General features: G+C 49.0%; 1 protein-coding gene across 7 annotated transcripts in view; it reads left to right on the top strand.

The window, feature by feature from the left end:
- Positions 1-19823, top strand: part of NPRL3 (NPR3 like, GATOR1 complex subunit) — a 42366-nt gene extending 22543 nt beyond the window's left edge. For 6 of the 7 annotated variants that reach the window (XM_027654797.1, XM_027654798.1, XM_027654794.1 and 3 more), the window contains 7 exons: positions 1298-1435; positions 2165-2321; positions 4082-4188; positions 5422-5551; positions 13224-13413; positions 14551-14743; positions 19123-19823. In XM_027654797.1, coding sequence (XP_027510598.1) covers positions 1298-1435; positions 2165-2321; positions 4082-4188; positions 5422-5551; positions 13224-13413; positions 14551-14743; positions 19123-19288 — 1081 coding nt within the window. In that variant the 3' untranslated portion in view covers positions 19289-19823. The other variant, XM_027654795.1, reaches the window with a different exon arrangement.
- Positions 19824-20630: the final 807 nt, after the last annotated feature.

Raw genomic sequence — 20630 nt, 5'->3', positions numbered from 1 at the left:
AGTTTCTAAGACGTGTATTTGCTCCTGGCATGTTTTTTAAACTGTTTTGTGTAGAGGGGAAATTCATGGGAGTTATTGACACAAAAGACATATATTGCGAGTCTCAACACACTTGAATTGAAAATTCGGGCTGGAATTTTCAGGGTGCAAGCTTTGAAATGTCATTTTAGGCCAAAAAAACCTGTTCTTTTGGAAGAAGGTTTAAAACCAAAGGACATCCTCAGAGATTCAGCTCTCTGGTGCAGGCAAGATTAGCTGTTGCCTAAGATTGATTTTTGTATTATTTGTATTTTATTTGTTTGTATGTGTTTCTAACTCAATAGACGTGAAAAGATTGCTGCTTCCTCCCTGCACATTCCCACTGCCTCTGGCACAGCTGTTCCCAGGCCAGCATTCCCTGTCAGTGGGCTGGGCAGTGTTGTGAGGGTTTGCAAGGTGGTACTGGCTTAGCTCCTTGTGGTACACTGCCCATTTTCAGTAAATATAGTTCCCTACAGAGGTATATTCCACCTCTTGTCCAGATTTACAGACTCCTGTAAAACCACCTGAATGACGTTCACGGCTCTAATCTTCAGCTTTCTGGGTTTTTTTCAGTAAAAGAGGCTTATCTTTGCTTTCAGGCTGAACACGAGGGTCAGACTTTATTGTCATTCCCGAGATGTCCATCATTTCCACTCCAATCCTGTTGTCTGAATTCAGCTTAAGGGCTTAGCTTAGTCCCTGTGGTTTCCTAGAATGAAGAAAGCATTTAGCAAGCACGTTTGTGATTCCGTGTGACAAGCAGGAACAGGTTAGTAGGAAACAAACAACCTGAGCAGAACTGAAGGAGGCTGTTATTGTGGAAATGTGCTGCTTGTAACAGCCCTTGCCCAGTACAGACATCTCCTTTTCTTTTCCCTTGGAGAGGAGGATGGAAATTAGAGGTGAAAACAATGTGCCCAATTTATCTTTGCCCTTTGCAGCTCTGGCCTAGGGAGTTTTCCTTTGCCTTGGAGTAGATCTTCAAGAAACTCTTTTAACTTGAGGTACTGCTGCAGTGTTAAGAGCAGAGGGAGCAGAATCTCAGTGGTGAAGTCTTTCAGATCTCCCCAAAAATGCTGTAGGGGATGCTGCTCTGAAAGTACAAGTTAAGGAAGCCCTTGCAGTTGGGAATCAGCTGGTCCTCAGCCAGCCTGGGGACAGACAGGGAGCGTTCAGTCTTTGCCTGTCCTGATCCAATTCCTGTGCAGGGGTGAATCTGGACCACTGCTTTCATTTGTGATACATGGTAAATGCATTTATTTTGTTGCTGTTTTAGTCTCTGCACGACAGGGGTGGTTCGTTTGCACATCAACAACTGGCTGGAGGTGAGTTTCTGCCTCCCTCACAAAATCCACTATGTTGCCACCAACTTCATACCCCCAGAAGCAATCGAGAGGAGTCTGAAATCCATCAGGTGAGAGCAAGCTCTGCCCTTCAGGGTGTGGCCAGTCCTCCCTCGGTTCTGAGGGTGGTGCTGCAAACATCTGTGCTGGCACAGCTGGGGGATGGTGTGACTGGGCTGTACTGGTGAGGGGCCCTGGGCTGAGTCCTGGGAACAGGATTCCCTGCAGCTGCTGGATCCGTGGTGCTGTGAAGCCACAGCCTCTGTGTTCACATCAGCTGCTTGTGCCGAGGTGATGCTGCAACAGAGGCCTGCACTGTTGGCAGTCAGAGGATCTGTGTGTTCATTTTAATCTTTGGCCCAGAAGTAACTCTGCTTTTAGAAGAAAGAGAGCCCAGGCCCTGTCATACCTTATTTCCTTCATTCCGTGTTTGCAGCTCTTTATCCTGCAAAAGTAACTAAATCTTGCTTTTTTCCTTTCTTCTACTCCATTCTGTATTTCAGTAATGCAGATGAGTGGTTTTCAGCTTAGTTCTTCATATCCTGCCAGCACAGTGCAGTCTTTTTTTCCTTGTCACTGGGGTACCCAGTTACCATACAATCCTATATCCCCTTTTTATAGGGAGCATCTTACCCCATGACATAAAAATAAGGTCATTTTGAACCCAGTTAGAGCAAAAAGATGATACTAGAAGTTCTTTTTTTACCATTAGACTGACCCCAGGTATCATGGTGTGGGAATAACTAAGCCTTCAGGACAAGCTGCAGTTTACTGTGCAAATGTATTCTATTTTTCTGCAGGCCTTACCATGCCTTATTACTTTTAAATGATGAGAAGTCGTTGCTTAATGAGCTCCCGTTGGACTGCTCTCCTGCCCTGGTGAGAGTAATTAAAACTACCTCTGCTGTGAAGAATTTGCAGCAACTGGCTCAAGATGCTGACTTGGCATTGCTGCAGGTACAGGGAGCTGTCAGAGCTGTGAAATGCCTTTAACTCACGAGGTGTGTTCTTGTGTGTGCCAGTGGGTCTGTGTGGGGCACGAGCACGTCGGCTCCCTCGGTGTGAGCAGAGTGCACCAGCCTTGGAGCCTGGGGACAGGCTGGATTAGCAAAGGGCACAGCCCTGCAGCCACATCGGGGTGCCAGCAGTGCCTGGGGGCCTCCAGTACCCCACCAGTGCTCAGAGCAAGTCCCTTAAAACAGGCTGATCAGAAACTTGTCCGTTCAAATTGTGAGTATGTCCAGGGCTACCTCCCACAGCCTCTCTGGTCCAGCGCTTGACCAGCAACTTTCCTTGTGTCTAATGGGAATTTCCTACTGTCCACCATGTGTGTGTTGCCTCCAGTCCCATCCCTGTGCCCCTCTGAGGAGACTTGCTCTGACTTCTCTGTGCCTTCCCACGTTCCCCAAACCAGAACAGATAATACTCCTGACTTACACCACTGTGGTTTGTCTGGGTTTTGCCACGTTGATGTCGACGTGCAAATGGAGGCACCCAAACTGCAAGTGAAAATTTACAGCTGCCATGGCCAAGTAGGTTGCTTCTCCAGGATCTGCCAAGATCTTTTCTACCAAAGATTTCTGAAGGCTTGTGCAAACCTACATATCAGTTTCCCTCAGTCCATGGGTGCACACCCTTTGTGGAGTCCCTGTCGGAAGCTCTAGATTAGGCTTGGGCAAAAATTTTGAACCAGTTTTTCCAAGCCAGCAGCTCTTTCCAAATGCCTTTCCAGTACTGACAACCAGATCTCAAATCTGAATTGCTGGAGGTGATGTGATGAGCCCTTGGGAAGGCAAGGTTGTGCCAGTGGAGGGAATGAGACTCTGGCACTCACATGAAACATGAGACTGCTGAGAGACCCCTATGGATGACTGTGGTCATTGGGAATGAGATGTTCCATAAAACAGAAGAGCCACTCCATGCTACGAGTCAGTTCAGACCCAGGGACACAATCTGTGTGACAGGGAGAAGAACACAGCTCCTCATCACACGTGCTCCTGATCTGCACCAAGGGAAAGGTCGTGCTTTGTAATAATATTCCAGCTCTGCCTACAGTGGTCTGTGGTGTTACTTGGCGTTATTTAGCTGTGGGGTGAATGAACTCTGGAAATTCCCTTCTGTTTCTGTAGTTTTGTTCTCCACAAAAAAGCACAGTTAAATGCATCTAATGATACAGGCTGGATTTTGTGTCTCGTAGACACTATTTATGTGGCTTTTCCAGAGCCATTAGCAACCACTGACTTGTTTAACACATTAAAATACTTTGTGTAGTTCATTATTGAAATACCTCAGTGCAGTAAGAAGTTAGTGTTGGTTTCCTTCATGTTTGTGTCGTAGTAGAGGCTGATTCTTTTGTTTCATTTTTCATGTATAACACTTAATGCATTTTGTGCATAAAGAAAAATAGTTTTTTGGGGCATGAAAAGTAACTAAACTTCTATTGATACAGTTTGAAGAAATTCCTTCGAGGCAGGAAATACTAAGTTGCTCAGAAATATGAAGTGAATATCTGGAGCTTCATAACCCTGTCAAATGCTTTTTGATGTGCCACATGTTATGTTAAACCACAGATTTATTCTGAAGGCAGGGTGAAAGGATGGAACAGTTTTCTTTCATTTCAGTTCAGACAAGGTTTTTCTGTCATTGTGTGGAACGTTTGCTGAGAGTTTGAATTGTGCTTTTTGCTCCCCTTATTTTTCCCTGTTTTCTCAATGCAGGTTTTCCAGCTTGCTGCACATCTCGTTTACTGGGGAAAAGCAATTATTATTTATCCTCTTTGTGAAAACAATGTCTACATGCTCTCTCCAAATGCCAGTGTCTGTCTGTAAGTAGATGAGTGTCTGTGGCAGCACGGTGGGGAGGAGTGCAGAGGCACCTTCCTCCTCTGACTGGACACAGAGTGGGATCTTTCTTCATGTATGAATTTGCTGAGACTCTGCAACACACAAACCATTACTTGTGCCTGAACTTGCACAGCCAGTGTGGGCAGGCAGGAGCAGCAGAGCAGATCAATATGCTCCTGTGGTGCTGTGGGCCCTGGGAGCATTATTTACCCTGTGAAGCTGCTGTTGGTATTTTTAGTACTCTTGCTCACTGAATGTCCATATCAGGAAGGCTGTATGGACCTGGAGCAAGAGGGAAGCATTTACAAAACAAAATGCTCCATGATGAAGTTAAATGGGTGTTTTATAGGACTGTCTGTGTGTCTGGCACACAGCATCACCTGGATGGAATCAGATCAAGTCAGTGTTGCCATCACTGCTGTTCTGTGTCATGTGTTGGCAGTTTACACTGTGTGCCTTCTCACAGACAGAAGGCAACGTGGCCATTTGGAGAGCAGGCAGAGGCACAGAAAGCAAGATGTGGAGGCAGTGGTGGGTATTTTTGCTGTGCTGAAGATTGGCAACCCTTCCTGTGCTGGATTTTGAGATGTTTTTAGACTCTGTGTTGGAACTCGGTTATAGGAAAGTAGTTTTAAATCAAAACTTCTCTGATGGAAGTATAAAAATAGGGCTGGAAGGGACCTTGAGGTCATTCAGGAACAACTGTGCCTGTGTCATATATGGCAGTGCTGTTCTTGAAGACCTTTGGAGATGGAAATCTTAAAACAGTTTTCCTAATATTTAACTTGACTCTCCTTCACTTCTAATCAGTCATATTGCTTGTCCTGTCAGCAAAGGCAGGGGGAAAGCCACATTTGCAGCTGCAGTCTGCACATCCAGAGATTGTGTGTATATCCTGCCCATCCCTGCTTTCTCTGGACTGCCCAGTCCCTGTCCCTTTGACCAGAGACTGCACAGCTCTGGACTTTTTATCACTTATATTTTCCTCCTCTGGATTCCCTCCACACCTTGAATAATGTCCTGGAGCTGAATGTAAGTGCAAAAGCTTCTAGTTACTTCTGCAGGATGCAACATGCCATGAGTATCCTTAGGGTTTTCCTAGATCACAGAGGATATTTCATTTGGCAGTTGGCACTTCTGTAACGCGTGAATGGATAAATGTCACCCTGACCAGCACTGCAGGACTGATCTCTGCCTTTCCCTCTCTCCTGCAGTTACTCTCCGTTGGCAGAGGCATTTTCCTGCCAGTTCCGTGGCCACAACCTGCCATCCATGCTCTCCAAGTTCTCCCTCCCCGTGTCCCTCTCGGAGTTCAAGAACCCGCTGGCGCCGCCCGTGCAGGAGGTGAGTGGGGCAGGGCACAACAGCTCCTTGTCCTCCTGCTCGTGAGAACAAGGAATGGTGCTGCTTCTGGAGTGCTTGGTCAGGAACCTCCTGTGGCAGGTTTAGAAGTTTCCAGTTCCAACTTATGGTTTGTTGTTTCACGTCCCCGTGCCAAAAAGCGATGGGGATGTTCAAGGTGAACAAAACCAAAGCACGGCCCTAAAAAAATATGAGAATCTTTGTTTTCCTGGAGTGATGTAGTAGGGAAAACTGAAACTCCATTTGGTCTGTTGAGAACTATCATAAATTAGTAGGGCTTGAGTGCAAGTTTGTGGGTTCCTCACAATCAAATTTAATTCTATTATATTCCATCTGCTCCAAGGTCACAATCTGGTTTTGAAAGCAAACTGTCTGTTCACTTAGTTTTGCTGTGAAACTGGGATTGCTGAAAGGCTGTTGGAGGAAGTAGACTCAGCGTGGAGTCAGCAGGAGTCCATGTGTTACAGCATTAGGTTTTTAGTGTTCAGATTTGGGTTAATAATGTGTGGATTTGGGATTTGTGAGCTGTTTTGCTCACACATCAGTCATGGCTTGTGCCACTTCTGGGAACTGGTGAAGTGCAAGAAAGAGCTCAATAATGTGAAGTCTCCTGGCTGACACTGTTCTGTTCCCAGATGAAGAGGCTCAGACCTCTGAGCACAGCTCAGTGTAGCAGAGGAAGCACAGGCAGAGTTCTTTGGCTGATGGCTCTTGGTGTTGTTTCTGGCCTTCAGGCTTGGATGACCTGCTGGCTGCATGAATTCAGCCACTGCTCAGAGACAGGGAAGATTAACATCACTTGTGCACTCGGGCCCAACTGGGAGGGAAGAATTTGTTGTAATTACAGGTTGGCAGAGATGATGATCAGAGATAAAGATAAGTCATGATGTAGGTCTAATCCCAATAGTATGTGCTGGTCAGCTGCCACCTTGGGAGGCAGGGGAAGAGCAGGACTTCACAGTAGGTACAGACAAATCAGTGTCCTGAAAATTGAAGCTGAAATCATAGCATTAATTTTATTCTAGCTGCAGGAGACATTTTCAGTACTCCTTTTAAAATTAATTGCTTGCCCTGATACTTCTCCTTCGATACTTCTGGCTGTTTTCAGGCGTCCTACTTTTGTTTAAAATACACAAATAAAGGTCTGCCACTTACTGCTGCAGTTCTGCCTGGAAACAACAGTGTGATAAATGCTTGCCAGAGGTGATGGAGTGCTAATGTGGCTTTTTAGCTGTTCACCTGTCCGTGGTGGGGTCCTACAGGTCAGCAGCATGGCTGGATTTCAGCATCCTTTTTCAGCAGCCTGTGTGGAAGGATGAAGGATGATGCTGTGAAAAGCTACAGGCTGAAAAGGAGACTTGAGAACTATGGTTGCAGGAGACTTGGGGCCACATTGGGAAGGGGTGTGTGTTTGGAGATGGAGCCCACCATGCACCAGTGGGGTGTTCAGAGCCATGGCAAGTGGCTTTTTGGTGAAGCAAAGTGTGACAGCTCTTGGGGCAGCTTAGATTGGAGAGAGTTTCTACAGGTATTCATATCAGTACATTTTCTTCTACTTTGATTTACCCATGCAGGACTCTGTATTATTTTTTGTTAGGTGCTAGCCTTTTGAGAGGTGACTCCAATCCCTGTCCTGAAGTGATCAGGCTCCAATTGTAATTAACAGACATCCAGTCAATACAATTAATCTAATGAGATGTGAATGGGTTTTTGTTCCACTGTGCAGTGATGAAAAATGCTACACTCTGAACTGTAAATATTGTCAAATTTGCTTTGCCTTTGAAAAAAATTGACGAAGTTGGGACCTTTGCCTGTAGTTTTATTCTTTGTGTGCACAGGAGGGGATGTGAGGTTTTTTAGCTTTGAAGATTTTCAGCAGTTGCCTGTTATCTCATGGTTTCCATCAGGCTGAGGGCACTGCCTGTGCTTCTGAAGGTCATTTGTGCTGGAAGGTCAGTACTGTGGGAGGGGGTATATCTTCTGCAGACACTGTTATTGGTTTCATGGCATCCATCCCATTTGATTCTTGTCTTAAGCCTGGGATTTGTTCCCTCCTTTTGGCATCTGCCTATGGGTGGGTAGAGAATACAGAAGGCATTAATAGAGCCCTCCTTAAAAAAAGGAGAGCTCTCAGAGCCCTTCCTCCTGTTTTTATACAAAAGTATCTGAAAGGGGACGAAGTTATTTTTGTTGGGTTACTGTTACATGGGTGGAATTTCTCCATTCCTTTGGGTGGATGAAAAAAATGTGACGCTCATTTTTCTACTTGGGGTGCTGTGGTGTTTTTTGGCTGGTTGGAGGTACGAACAACCTGCAAGGACAGGACTGCCTTGAAAGGTGGAGTGCGTGTCTACAATCTGCTTTTGGTGTCTGCCAGTCAAGTAGGTGGGAGATCTCCAGGGAGTGGTGTCTGCCAGCCCTGCCAGTGCTCTCAGCTGTGCCCTGTGCCAGAGACAGGAATCCTTGATCATGCCATCTTGGTCTCTTTTCTTGCCTGTGATGCTGAGCAGTGTATTACAGTTGAACTCTGGTCATTGTGTATCTCTCAGCTGAGAAGATATTGGTATTCCTGCAGTGCTCTCTGCCTGCTGCCCTCTCTCTGTGTTCCCTGCCATGCTGGCTGTGCTGCAGCAGTGTGAGGTTGAGCCCACACCTACAGCTCTGCTGATCTGATGGTATCTGGGTGCTGCTGAGCCCAGGCCCTGTTTTCCCTTCCCACTCCCAGGTGTGTGCACACACACACCTTCCTCCCTTCCCTCTTCCCTTTGCTTCAGCTCTGGCTCCTGTCCAGCTTGACTCCATTCCTTTCACTTGTTTCAGCTGCACTAGTTTTCTGCCAGGTTAGCAGGTGGAATTCGCTCAGGGGAGGTCCATCGAGCTCCAGGGCTGGCGCAGAGCGAGGGGGTGATTTCTGCAGACCTTGTGCAGCTGGGGGGGTGAGGAGAGCAGAAGCTGTTCTCCCCTTCTCACAGGGAGTTGTCTCTTGGCTCCACCAGGCTGTGTAGTGTCACCAGGACTCAGCAATCCAGTGCAGCCTGGGACTGTCCTGGATCTCAGCAGGGTGCAGCCATCGGGTGGGGGGATCCTGGGAGCTGATAAAAAGGGAACTCATGTTCCCTTTTAGTGTTTTTACTGGAAAAGCAGCTGTTTACATCTCCTCTACCCTGACCCAAAGAAACTGTCCCTGTTGTGCTGCCTGTGACTGCTGGTTCCTGTCCCTGTGGCACAGCCTTGATGTGAGCACAGAGCACACTGGAGTGGAGCTCTGGGGGGGTTCAGAGGGCTGCACATCCCTTCAAAACCTCCTAGGAAAGCACAGGAGCTCTCGGTGACCCATGGCCTGGACAGGATCTGTGCCAGGCACTGCCACTGGTGCATGGGAAGGCTTTGTTTAACCTGCTTTGCAGTGCAATGCATTCTTTGCACAACGTCAAAGATTTACACTCAGCTGCTCTGCACTAAGTTTCTTTGCAGACCAAGAGCAGGGAATGGTGCTTGTGGCTTCCCCTCATCTGTGCAGTAACCTCAACTAAAGTATCTGCTTCAGGAGAAGCTGTAACATCTCCCTACCCTGCCTTCAACAAAGGTGGACCAGCAGGAGGGATCCTTCCACCACAAGGTCCAAGGAGTGTTCCTGGGTGAACCAGACATCTCATTTCCTCCCTGCATCCCTAATGCACGTTTGTTATTGTTGTAGTTCTCTAATTCTCCCTCGATGGGACGTGGTTAACTGCAGGAAAAAACAGATGGGGAAGCATGACAGCTGCTGCTGAACTAAATCTGTTTAACTTTTCCCTGTTGTTTTAGTAAGTCTGGCCATCCTGCAGGGAGTCAGGCACTGGGGGATGAGGCCTCTGCCTTCTGCATCCGGAAAACGTGCCGTGCTTTGTGTGGGGCTCAGTGGAAAATGAGCCTGAGTGTGGGGGGATGGAGTGGGAGGGGAGCTGCCTGCACACACTGAATAGGCAGCTGTGTCTTCAGAGAGCCACACTGCACGTGGGACTGCTCTGCTGGGCATCTGGAAGGCATTAGGAGTCACGGGAGCTTTTTCTGGGAGAGGTAGAGAAGTGGTATTAAGATCCATTTATATTCAGTTGGACCGGGTATAAAGTCAGGGGCTTTAGCACAGTAAGTTAAAAAAATATGTTCATGCTGGGCCTAAATGGAGGGAATGTTTAAGCTGAGAATTTAGAGCTGTTACCTAAGGATTAGACAGTAAATGTTTCATATTACATTAGTAGGAGTTTTCAGAGTCTGTTTTCAGTAAAATAGGGAGAAGCTCTAATAGCTGATCTGCCTTCCATAAAACAGCGTGGTTTGAATGCTGAAGAAACATAATATATTTCAGCAAACATCCCTGCACCCTCTTGACTTGGAAGGTGCCATCCTACAAAGCAGCCCTTAGTTCTCAAGTTGGACCTTGAAAAGTGCATATGTGAAATAACTGGGTGATCCAGGCTGGAGAAAGGGGCTTGTGTGCTTCAGTAGGCAAAGCAAGCTGTGTTTTAACTGAAAGTGTCTCCTCATGTAGTAAGAAACAAGCTAGGATTGAATGCTCCTGGGTTGCTCTTTTCCCTTCCCTTTCCTGAACCTGTTGCTGCTCCCAGTTATCCTTAGCTTTTTAGCCCAGGGAAAGAAAACAGCCTTGAAGACTCCTTGCAGGAAATGTGTTTTATTTAACACATTTCTCAAGAGTTTCACAAGTGCTCCCCTTGGTTCCACAGAGTGGAGAATAAGGAATGCTGGATCTTGTCCCTCCAGCAGTTGGGGCTGAGCTTTCCTCTGGCCATCCCAACCCGCCCAGCTGGGCTGACACGCAGTGCCCATGTTTTTGGGAGCCAGTGCAGCATCTCTGCCTGTGTCAGTCAGCACAAAGCAGGGCATTGTCCCAGTGCCTTCCGTGCTGCCTTGCACGGGCTCTCCCTGTGCCTGGGCCCTGCTGTGCCCTGGGAGGGGAGATGCAGGGGATGGGATCAGCTGGGCTGATCTGTGCCAGCAGGAACAGACCAGATGCTGTGGCAGACAGGACCCCTCAGAGCTGGGAAGAGGCAGCATGGGCAGATGGGAAGGATGAAAAGGGAACATGGATGAAATTTGGAGTGGGTTGGTAGTTAAATTAAGCAACAGAGAATGTTTTGCTTTATATTTCCCTCACGGTCCTGGTGTTTCAGCCAGAGAAGGCCGGCTGTGGATTCCTGCTGTGCCAGAGGATAGCTGAGGGAGCACAGGCAGTCCTGGGATTGAAGTATACCCTGCCTGGGAAGCTCCTCCCAGCCCTTTTGGCTTCAGCAAGGAGCCCAGCTCTGATCAAGTAGGCTGAGACCAGACAGAGAGATAACCCTGTACTTCTAGGGGAGGAGGAGCATTTCCAACAGCCAGCACAGCACAGATGGCTCGGGGAAGCCTCTGCTCCTGCAGACCTGTCTGTAAACTCCATCAGAGCCCAGGGGGAGCAGATGGAGAGTGGATGGAAATTCAGTGTTGGTGTCCAGAAGGCCATGCAGCAGAAGGTGTTAGCAAAGCCTCTGCTGGACCTTATCTGTGAAAACACTCCTGCTGGTGAGAAATGGGCTTAAACCCAGAAGAAGTGGGAGTGGTGTGAGGCACATCTGCAGTGGTGGCACAGAGCACATTTGGGCAGGGCCCATCTGCAGGACCTTGCAGCACTTGGGCTTTTTCTAGGACTGGATTTTAAGAGGTACCAAACTCCTGCTGAAGTTTGGCTAAGTGCAGGTGACCATCATTGCTCATCAGCCTCTCTGGTCTAGGGAGCATTTTTCAGGCTCACTTCAGTATGGAAGAAGTTTCCTCTAGTTCTGAAGTTGGTCACAGCCCATTTCCAGGTGGCTGTCTAGATATTTCCACAAGAGCAGAGACGTGAAGGTGCAGGATTAGAGAGTGTTGGATAAGACTTTCCATGCCTTGGAGCTGTAACTAAAGAAACTGGCTCTTTCTGTAACTCATGAAACCACCGAAGTGACCAGTGGAGGTGGGTCTGGGTCAGGCTTCTGCAGGTCTGGTAGAGCCTGTCTTACTGTCTCCTTGAGCTGCCTTGGATTTTTCCAGGGTTGTTTTGTGCTGTGAAACGTGCAGACCTCTTTCATTTGCTGATCAGACATCGCTGTGTGCCAGCAGGTTGGAAATTTAAGCAAAATAAATGAGACATCTTTCCATCCAGGCCTGCATCTGGAAGGAAGGTTTACAGCAGCATAATCACTGGATAAACCTCCTCACTGTTCCAGGCTGACTTCAGATGTTAGCAAAGCACTATGTCTTCAGTGTCTTTTGCCAACCTTCCTCTTCTGTAGAGTTTTCATTAAACATGTAAAATGAATTATGGCCTTTCCAAAAAATACGTGTTTGAAGGCGATCCCAAATAATACTTTTTAAGGTTAAAATCCATTGAGCCCCCAAAAGTGGTAATCCCTGAAAAGACAGGGTGTGGGTCTGTCTGCAAACAAAAGAGGCTTCTTTTGTGATTTGATAGCAGAGGAGGAACTGAGAATTATAAGATTTATGGAAAAAGGAAAATTATGTGGGCTGATGAACTTGGGTTTGGGGCTTTTATTGAGATTTGGCCTGTTACCCTGATGATTAATGCAGCAGAGTGAGCTTCCTTCTCAGAGCCTGAGCTCATGCTGCATGTGTTTCTCTCACCAAAACACTGTTGGTTGCTATGAAATCCCCAAACAGCTTTGTCAGTGGATCAGTGTTCTCAGAGCCCTCAGCTACGGGGAGGGTTGCCTGCAGTGATATGAAAAGGCTTTTCATGCAGAAATCAGACACAATGATGCATTTTGAATGCTCCTCCCAAGCTCCTGGAAACAGGCCATGCCATGATCCTACAGACACTTGCCCCTGGCTCTGCCCACTGCAGAGCAGTGCTTGGGGGACGTGGGGCAGCTGCTCTGACACAGGTGTTGGATGTGTTTGATACGAGAGACGTCTCTCAGTGCTTGTGAACCTCTTGCCTGCCTGCACCCTGAAACCCCAGGTGCCTTTGTAAGCTTGGCCTGTGTTATTACAGCAGCAAGTGAGGGATACTGACCCTCTGCATTGAGAGGGGACTCCCTGGCAGCACAGCCTGCTGGCCCTTGCCAAGGCTTCTGCTGCTGCTGGTGGTGCTGTTTCTGTACCTCCCAGCCCTGGCAGGCTCTCATCTCCAGAGCCTCTCCCGTGGCTACTCAGCAGTTTCCCATCTCACAGCAAGTGGCTCCTATTCCTGGGCACCTCTCCTGGTTTCTTCAGCTCTGCCCCATCCCCCTGCCCTCTCCCAGCTCTCTAGGGGAGCTTGCCCTTCAGTCTGCCTGTCTGGGACTGACCCTTTGGTGATTTATTTTAGTGGCCCTTGTGTAGAAACCAGCAAACCGGGGCAGGGCTGGTTCCTTGGAGGCCACTGGCTGTGCTGGGCAGTGTTGCACAAAGACATGTTGAACATTAAAGGCTCCATTACAGCCTGAGCACCCACAGAGGCTCTGGGTGTGAGGAATGTTTGTGCCTGGCCACCTTTTCATGATTGGAAAAGAGATAAACTCTCCTGTGGGGTGAAGAGCCTTTCTCATCGACCGGTTAGTCACAAAGTCCGACCTTTGTGTGTTGTTTTGCCCCATATTTCATTTCCTGGGTGTTTAATCCCCTGTTCCTCCCTCTGCAGACCCAGCTCATTCAGATGGTGATATGGATGCTGCAGCACAGGCTCCTGATCCAGCTCCACACCTACGTGTGCCTGATGGTGCCCCCGAATGAGGAGGATCTCCGGGCCCAGGACGAAGACATGCCCTTCACTGCCAGAGTTGGGGGCCGAAGTCTGAGCACCCCCAACGCTCTCAGCTTTGGTTCTCCAAGTATGAGCACACTTGTCTCTGCTGTTTCAGACTCCAGCTCACTCCTAGAGCTCCCCTGAGCCCTGCCAAGGGCCAGCAGGCCTTGATAATGAGACCACTCCTCTCGCTGGAGTCCTTGCTAATTAGGCCCAGCCTTTCTTAAATTCACACTGGCCACTGGTGACAGACCTAAGGACTAGTAGACCTTGAATTCTTCTTTTTAATAAGAAGCAATGCTTTGTAATTTGCCAAGTTCTCATTTGGTCATGTAAAAGATTTTTATGAGAGCTGCTTCCATTTTTGTTTTTAAAGCAGCTCCCTCCTCCCTTGCTGCTCTCAGCAGTAACCCCCGTGTTCCTCTGGCTGCACCACTGTTGCTGCCCAAACTTTGGATTTCAGGAGAGAAAGAAAACTGAGAATTTGTTTCAAACACTGGTTTCTGTGGGCTGTGGAGCAACCTGAGGAGGCACAGAGCTGGCTCATTCTCACAAATGATTGATTTCTGTTTATGTCTCCTGACTTATTTAATCTCAGTGCCATTCTTCAGGGTGATTCCAGGAAAGCGTTTTTTCAAGAGCATGAGTCAGATACAATGCTGAAATCCCCAAACTTTCCTGCCTGGGCTGTTCTGAGCAGTGTTCCCAGGTTGGGTATGGGGAGAGATCCTCTGTACGACTTTGAGCTTTACAGAAGTCATGACTTAGGGCAGAAATCTTGGAATGTGAGTCAGATAAGTCTGTGATCTGCTGCTTCTGGCTCGCTCACAAGAGGATATTGCTTCTTGGCCTTTCTGCCTGCTCCCACCTTCTGTGCTTGTTAGGCTTTTCATGTTACCACTTCACAGTATTCCAGCAGAGCTGGCTGGGAATTTTCTTGTCAGATGTTTTTTATGGACTGTTTATGGTCTCCAGAAGTAGAGTTTTCCACACAAATTGATGACTTTGTTGAAGCATTTGAATTTCCCATTGATAAAATCGCCGTGTTGTCATATGACTAATTGCAGATTCATGGGGCATTTGGAGAGCCACTTTCTCTGCTCCACAAATCCAAAGGGATTAGTTGGAAAGGCTGCATGGAAATAGCCTGAATTGGTAATCTTTGCATCGTTATGCTGTGGAATATAAAGATTGTGTGTGTCTCTGTCTCTCCCCCTGATAGCCAGCAGTGATGACATGACTCTGACAAGCCCTAGCATGGATAATTCCAGTGCTGAGTTGATACCTGGTGGGGACTCACCCCTGAATAAAAGGATGACAGAGAATCTCCTCGCCAGCTTGTTGGAACACGAGCGGGAAGCGATCCTGAACGTCCCTGCTGCCCAGAATCCTGAGGATCTCCGCATGTTTGCAAGGTGAGGAGTGAGGATGCAACTTTGTTGGTGTGGACTGAGCCAGTCCCATTAGCCTGGGGGTTTGGAGGGTAGATTCCTTTGGGTTTGTCCCCCTTGTATCTGTTTCATGTGTGCACAGCAGTTTTTGACAAAAACTGATCTATGTGGCATAAGAACACTTGTTAACAGAGTCCTGGGTGTGTGAAGCAGCATCAGGGCCTATGGCTGGACTTCACTGTTTGCCTGCCAGTCTTTCCTGTGTCCACACAAAACTGCACAGCCTGACAAACCCTTCTGAGCAGGGAAAGGGAAGAAGACCCAGTGGTGCTGATGCTGCCCTTTTGTGTCTGTTCATTTTAAGGTTTGTGAACTCCATGCAAATATGAGACAAGGAGCATGAGACACAGAGCCAGCCTTGAAACCTTTTGCAGAGCAGTCTGTGAACGTTTCAAGGTGTGTTTGGCAGCAGTGAGAGCTCCTTGTGTTAGGTTAATTAGGTTAAAGGCATTAGGGGGGTGCGATTAGTAGCACACATTTTGTTGTTATGAATTTCCACACAACAATAACACACACGATGTGGTTCTGCACGTGGTGAGAGCAGAATGACTTCCTGAGCAGCCATCTGGGAAGAAGGGAGGGAGGGGAGGAAATGCTTTTTCTTCCTAAGGATTGCAAAACTCAGTGGCATCACTGGAATGCAACTTTCACTGGTTTTCATACTTGTGGGGCAGAAAACCACCCGAGGCAAGGGCTGCAGCTGTTCAGTACTCCTGGGTTCAGTTGGTAATCCCCTGGAAATCTGGTTCTCACCCTGGGGTGGATGCAGTCAGGTAGCCCAGGGAAACTGCAACAGCAGGAAAATACTTTCCTTGTCTGCAGTAGAGTACAGCTTAGGGAGTTTGACAGAGCTCTCAAAGCTTATGGGTAGTTACTGCTCTCTGAATCACTCGTCTGCTTCATCTTCTGCAACTGTTCAGGGGATATTCTCTGATTGAGAGGCAACATTTTGGCCGTTTGAGAACTCTGAAGTGGTTTTTCCCTGTTACCAGCTAAGTCATTACAAAACCAGTGAGAAAAGAAAGTAAAAACAACATCATATTTAATGATATCTTAACACACAGTTTGTGGGGAACTCTTTGGACCAGTTCAGTGCCTATTTATCCTAGGGAGAGGAAAGCATGTTGTGATTGCTCCCCTCTCACTTCCCTCATCTGGGTAAAGCAGTCATTTGAAAAGGCTTTGGAACTGCAGATGCAAAAAATGACTCTGATTCCTTTGTGAAAGCAGCTGCTGTGACCAGGCAGCTGAGTGATGTGAACTGTGCAGTTTGCTCCTGCACCAGGTTCTTTTGCAGATCCCCAGGATGGCCTTGCTGGGTCTGAATTTCCAGTGTGCTACAGCTTGAATTGACAAGTGCTCAGGGTGCTCTCAGAGGCAGTGAGGAGGGGAGGAGACACAGTAAACAGATGGGTCCTGTGGGCACACACAGAGAAATGTTCGTGCAAGACCCTCTTGGTTACCAGTGGCTGTTTTAGACACCATAACTTGGAGGCTGTGGGTGTATTTTCTCTCTTTTTGTGCCATAACCCTCAGAAATGAGTGTCTGGGTAACTCTGTTGCTCTCAGTGAAAGGGTGAAGAGCTGAGGAGAAGCTGCAGTGAGGGAGCTGCTCTCCCTCATTACCCTCATGCAGGTGCTGCACCAGCCCTTCCTCTCCTGAGTTCTGAGGACCAGCAGCCCAAAGGGGGCTGTGCTCTGGCAAACAGCTCTGCTGGCTCAGCTGCCTCCCAGAGCAAAGTGCTATAAATGCAGAGCCAGTGCCCTAAATATCCTGTGCCTGCCCTTCCAAGGGGGGCTGTGTGTGCACACTGAGGGATGGGCTGTTTCCAGCACAGCAGGGAACTTCAGCCCAGTACATTTTCCTGTGCTGACCCCTCAGCCTGTTCCTCCTTACACAGACAGCACAAAGTGCTGCTGCCTGTCCAGGGCTGTGCACAGCCCCTCTTTGCAAGGCACAAACCTCAAGGGGAAACAAGGAAGACTGGCCTTGGCTCCAGCATTGGCTGCATTAACCCTCATGACAGTGAATGGGAATTGAAATCCGAGTCCTTTCCTTGGGTGCAGCTGGAGGAGGGTTGGCATGTCCTTCCAGAACAAGCTTAAGAGGGAGACAAGTTCCTTTAGAGCTGGATCTTGGGTAATGTACACAAAGCATTCCTCACTGCATGTAAAGCAGGGCTTTTGAAGAAGTCTGAGGCTTCACTCATGGCTTCTCTCCCAAGCCATGGGTGTGGAGTTGCTTTCAGGATTTATTTTTCTTGCTCTTAGATGGGGAGGTGAGATCCTTTACTCCACTTGGAATGATCATTGGCAGCACCAAGCTGTGGACAGTTCTGCTCCATTTTCAGGCAGTGCTGTGGAAGGGATATCTTGGCCAGAAATAAGCTAATTCTGTTTGGGTGACTAGTCTGAGATAACTGTGGGGGTTTTAGTGTGTAAGGACACTACAGTGCTGTTACAGGGGCAGCTCTGGAAGAAGGGAGAGCAGTGATGAGCCATGGAAAGCAATAATCTCCTGTCACTGCATCTGGATCTGGCCACAGCAGACACGTCTGTGCAGCTTCAGAGGGACTCAAATGCAGTGCAACTGCCCCAAGAAGTGCCATCTTGTGCTCTTTGTGTCCCACAAATGTTCATTGCCCAGAAAGGTGAAGGTAGTGCCCATCTCCACTGGAGCTGTGAGCCCCAAGTACAGCTTTGTAGACTCCAGTTGGACTTCAGGTAAAAGCTCTTCCCTGGGAGGGTGGTGCAGCCCAGGACAGATTGCCCAAGCATGTGGGGGGATCTCCATCTCTGAAGGGTTTGAGCTTGGCTGTGAAAAGCTCCAGCATTGGCAGTAGTCCTGCTGGAGCAGGATGCTGGACTGGGCTTTGGAGGTGTCTTCCAGACGAGATTTTTGTGATATTCTTTAATATCCTCCCTAGCTTTTATTGGAGTGGAAAATATTTGATCTTGACCCATTACGGATCCAAACTTTCTGAATACAGGATGGATTTATTTGTTGGAAAGCTGCTCAGTCTGTGTTGCTGTGGAAAGCCAGGCTGTGCCATTTGCACAGAACAGGCGAGCACATGGGGCTGGCACAGGCAGACAATACACAAAATCACTTTGGGAACAGTGACACAAGTTATAAGATACAAAAACTTCTGTTGATGCCTCAGGGAACAGCCTGGTTTTGACACACAAGAAGTGACACTGCCCCTGGGAATGGCCACTTTTCAGCCTGAGCAGCAGAAGGCAGCCAGGCAGGTGTTGGTCCTGCAGGGAAAGCACGAGAGGCCCCATCCTGCTGCCATGTGAGAACAGACAGGAATGCTCTGGTGGATACTGGGTGTATTTTGGGGCTGTTCCTGCATGAGGGCTGTATGGATGGGTTGGAAAACAGATCATGTCATCTCCACTCAGCTTTACTGTCAGTTGGCATGAAGCTGCACATGGGTAATGGAACACGAGCTGGAGTGCAGAGTGTGATGTGTTACACATGTGGATGCACATCTGCCTGTGGAGCTGGGGAGGGGTTCTGGCATTTGGGCCTTGATGGGTGGGAGCATTGGAGTGACACGTGCAGGATGGCTCTGACATTTGGGAGGGTGGGACAAGAGACTAAGCAGCAAATTTGGGCTGTAGTTGATTGTGCAGGGCCCAGCTTATCTGATGGCTGTAGCATGTGGGTGATATTTGTGCTGTCTCTGTTTAAAGAGAACTGGGAATTTAAGAAGCCAGCATAGTTTGAGCTTAGGCTTTAGAGTCTGGGGGCTTATAACTCCCAGAGCTTCTCTGTGGTGCCTGTCACCAAAATTTCCACCTCCCTGTTGTGACTGCTCCACCCAGCCCAAGCTGCCCAAACCCTGAGTGAGTTTGGGGTTTGTAACCTGTAGTTACAAAGCCCCTTGGGCTGCTGTGAGGGAAAGTTTCCTAATTCCAAAAGCCGGTGTAGGTACCCAGGCCCCTGGTGCAGAGCTGTGACAAAGGCAGGCCCAGCTAAGAGAGAGCAGAAGTAAATCTGCCACGTCCTGACTTCTCAAGGCTTGTTTGCACTTGTGCCTCTCCCCTTTCAGGAGGTATAACTATGTTGAAAATTGCCAACCTTGGGAAATGCCACAGGCTGGGAAACCTCTTGATCTGAGGAGGACCTTGGCAAAGCCCCTGCTTTTCCAGGGGATTTCTGTGCTGGGCATGATTTAATGGTGTCATTATTTAATTCATGCAAATGAGGGACACAACCCAAACACCTTCTGATTTGCATCCCATGGGAGGGGACACCTCGGGGGTGGCAGGGTGGGCTCTAGGTGTGTGCAGGTGCTTCTGGCCCAGGTGCCCCCCTTGCTCTGCTCCCACAGGCTCCTGCACTACTTCCGAGGGCGGCACCACCTGGAGGAGATCATGTACAACGAGAACATGCGGCGCTCGCAGCTGCTGATGCTCTTCGACAAGTTCCGCAGTGTCCTGGTGGTCACCAGCCACGAGGACCCCGTGATTTCCGTCTTTCAGTCCCTCCTCAAGTGACTCTGCTGGCACAGGAAGGGAACCTGCCACGCTCTCCGTGTCTAAAAGATGCCTAAACGCTGAAGGAGGTGATTTCTCGCCACGTGGCACAGAGCAGGTTCTCCCCCTCCTCCATGTCCCCCCTGCTCCCCGGTGACAGCCGAGGCCACTCTGTGCTGGGCTCTGGGCCTGCTGCAGGACAGCACTGCCTGCCCAGCCAGGATTCCTGCTGTGCCACATCCACAGCCCTTCCCGCCCCCAGGGACTGTGAGAGAGGACAAGGAGAGTTCCACTGTGGGGCTGCTGACAGAACATCACCTTTGGCTGGATGCTGGTGCATTGAAAGTGCTTCCTCTGCTCTCCAGCACGACTCCTGAGCCACTCAGCCACGTCCCCACAGCACAGCCTCTGCTCCAGGCACAGTGGAGCTGGCCTGGATTGCAGGGAAATGACCCTGGGCACCGAGGAATTCTGTTTGATCATTGTTACCTGAGGACCTGGACAGGAAGGCAAAGTATCACAAGTAAACAATTCCATGAATGAATGAGCGACTCGCTCACTGTGTCACAGCTCGTTCTTCCCTCACCCCAGTATCTGTTGGAGCAGGGCTGTCTCCAAGCAGCCTGTGTGCTCCTGGGTTTTCAGTGTTTCCATTTTTTTCTGGGGGTGGGAGCTGGGTTGTTGAGCAGGACTGAAATGAGTGGCCAAGCTGCAAGTGCACATGTTCCACACAGCCAGAGGCTGGTGCCAAGGGCACTTGGGCTTGTTGTGTCCTGCCATTCTCCTCACCAAAGCATGGCTGTGGATGCTGGGAACCAGACTGGGATCCTGGCCTGGGTTAAGGCTATCCAGGGAAAAACAAGATCAGGGTCTGTGCTTCCTGGTCTGGTTTGGGACTGCTCCTCCAGCCATGCCAGGGCCAGAACAAGAGGTGACAGCCCTGGCCCTGGGGACAGCAGGACTTGTGTCAGCTCACCCTGGCCTTGTGAGGCCACTGTTCCCACAGCTGCTCCCTGCTGCGTGCCCAGGGAAAGGCAGGGAGAGCTTCACCTCCACGGTGGCAGCTTGCAGGGCTTTGTTGTTAAAGGGTTGTCAGGCTCCTCCTGAAGTCCTTCCCTTCCCTCACACTCAGCAGCTGGAGTTTTTCCCAGGGCTGCAGGCTCTCGGGGGAGCCTCACTGGCCCACACAAACTGGGTGACACCGGGAGCTTTATCTCACCTACCCAGCAGCAAAGCACTGGGGGAGGTCCAGCAGCTGGGAAAACAAGCAGAACCCATTCTGGTCTCTAGGCTGGACACTCTGGAAGGGGGTAGGTTGGAAGGGGTCTCTGGAAGTCTTTTGTGCAAATCTCTGCTCCAAGGA

This window comes from Corapipo altera, unplaced genomic scaffold (genome assembly GCF_003945725.1).
Source record: "Corapipo altera isolate COAL_440 unplaced genomic scaffold, ASM394572v1 98, whole genome shotgun sequence".
In the NCBI taxonomy this organism is placed as follows: Eukaryota; Metazoa; Chordata; class Aves; order Passeriformes; family Pipridae; genus Corapipo; species Corapipo altera.
This window is presented reverse-complemented; position numbering and strand designations above follow the sequence as displayed.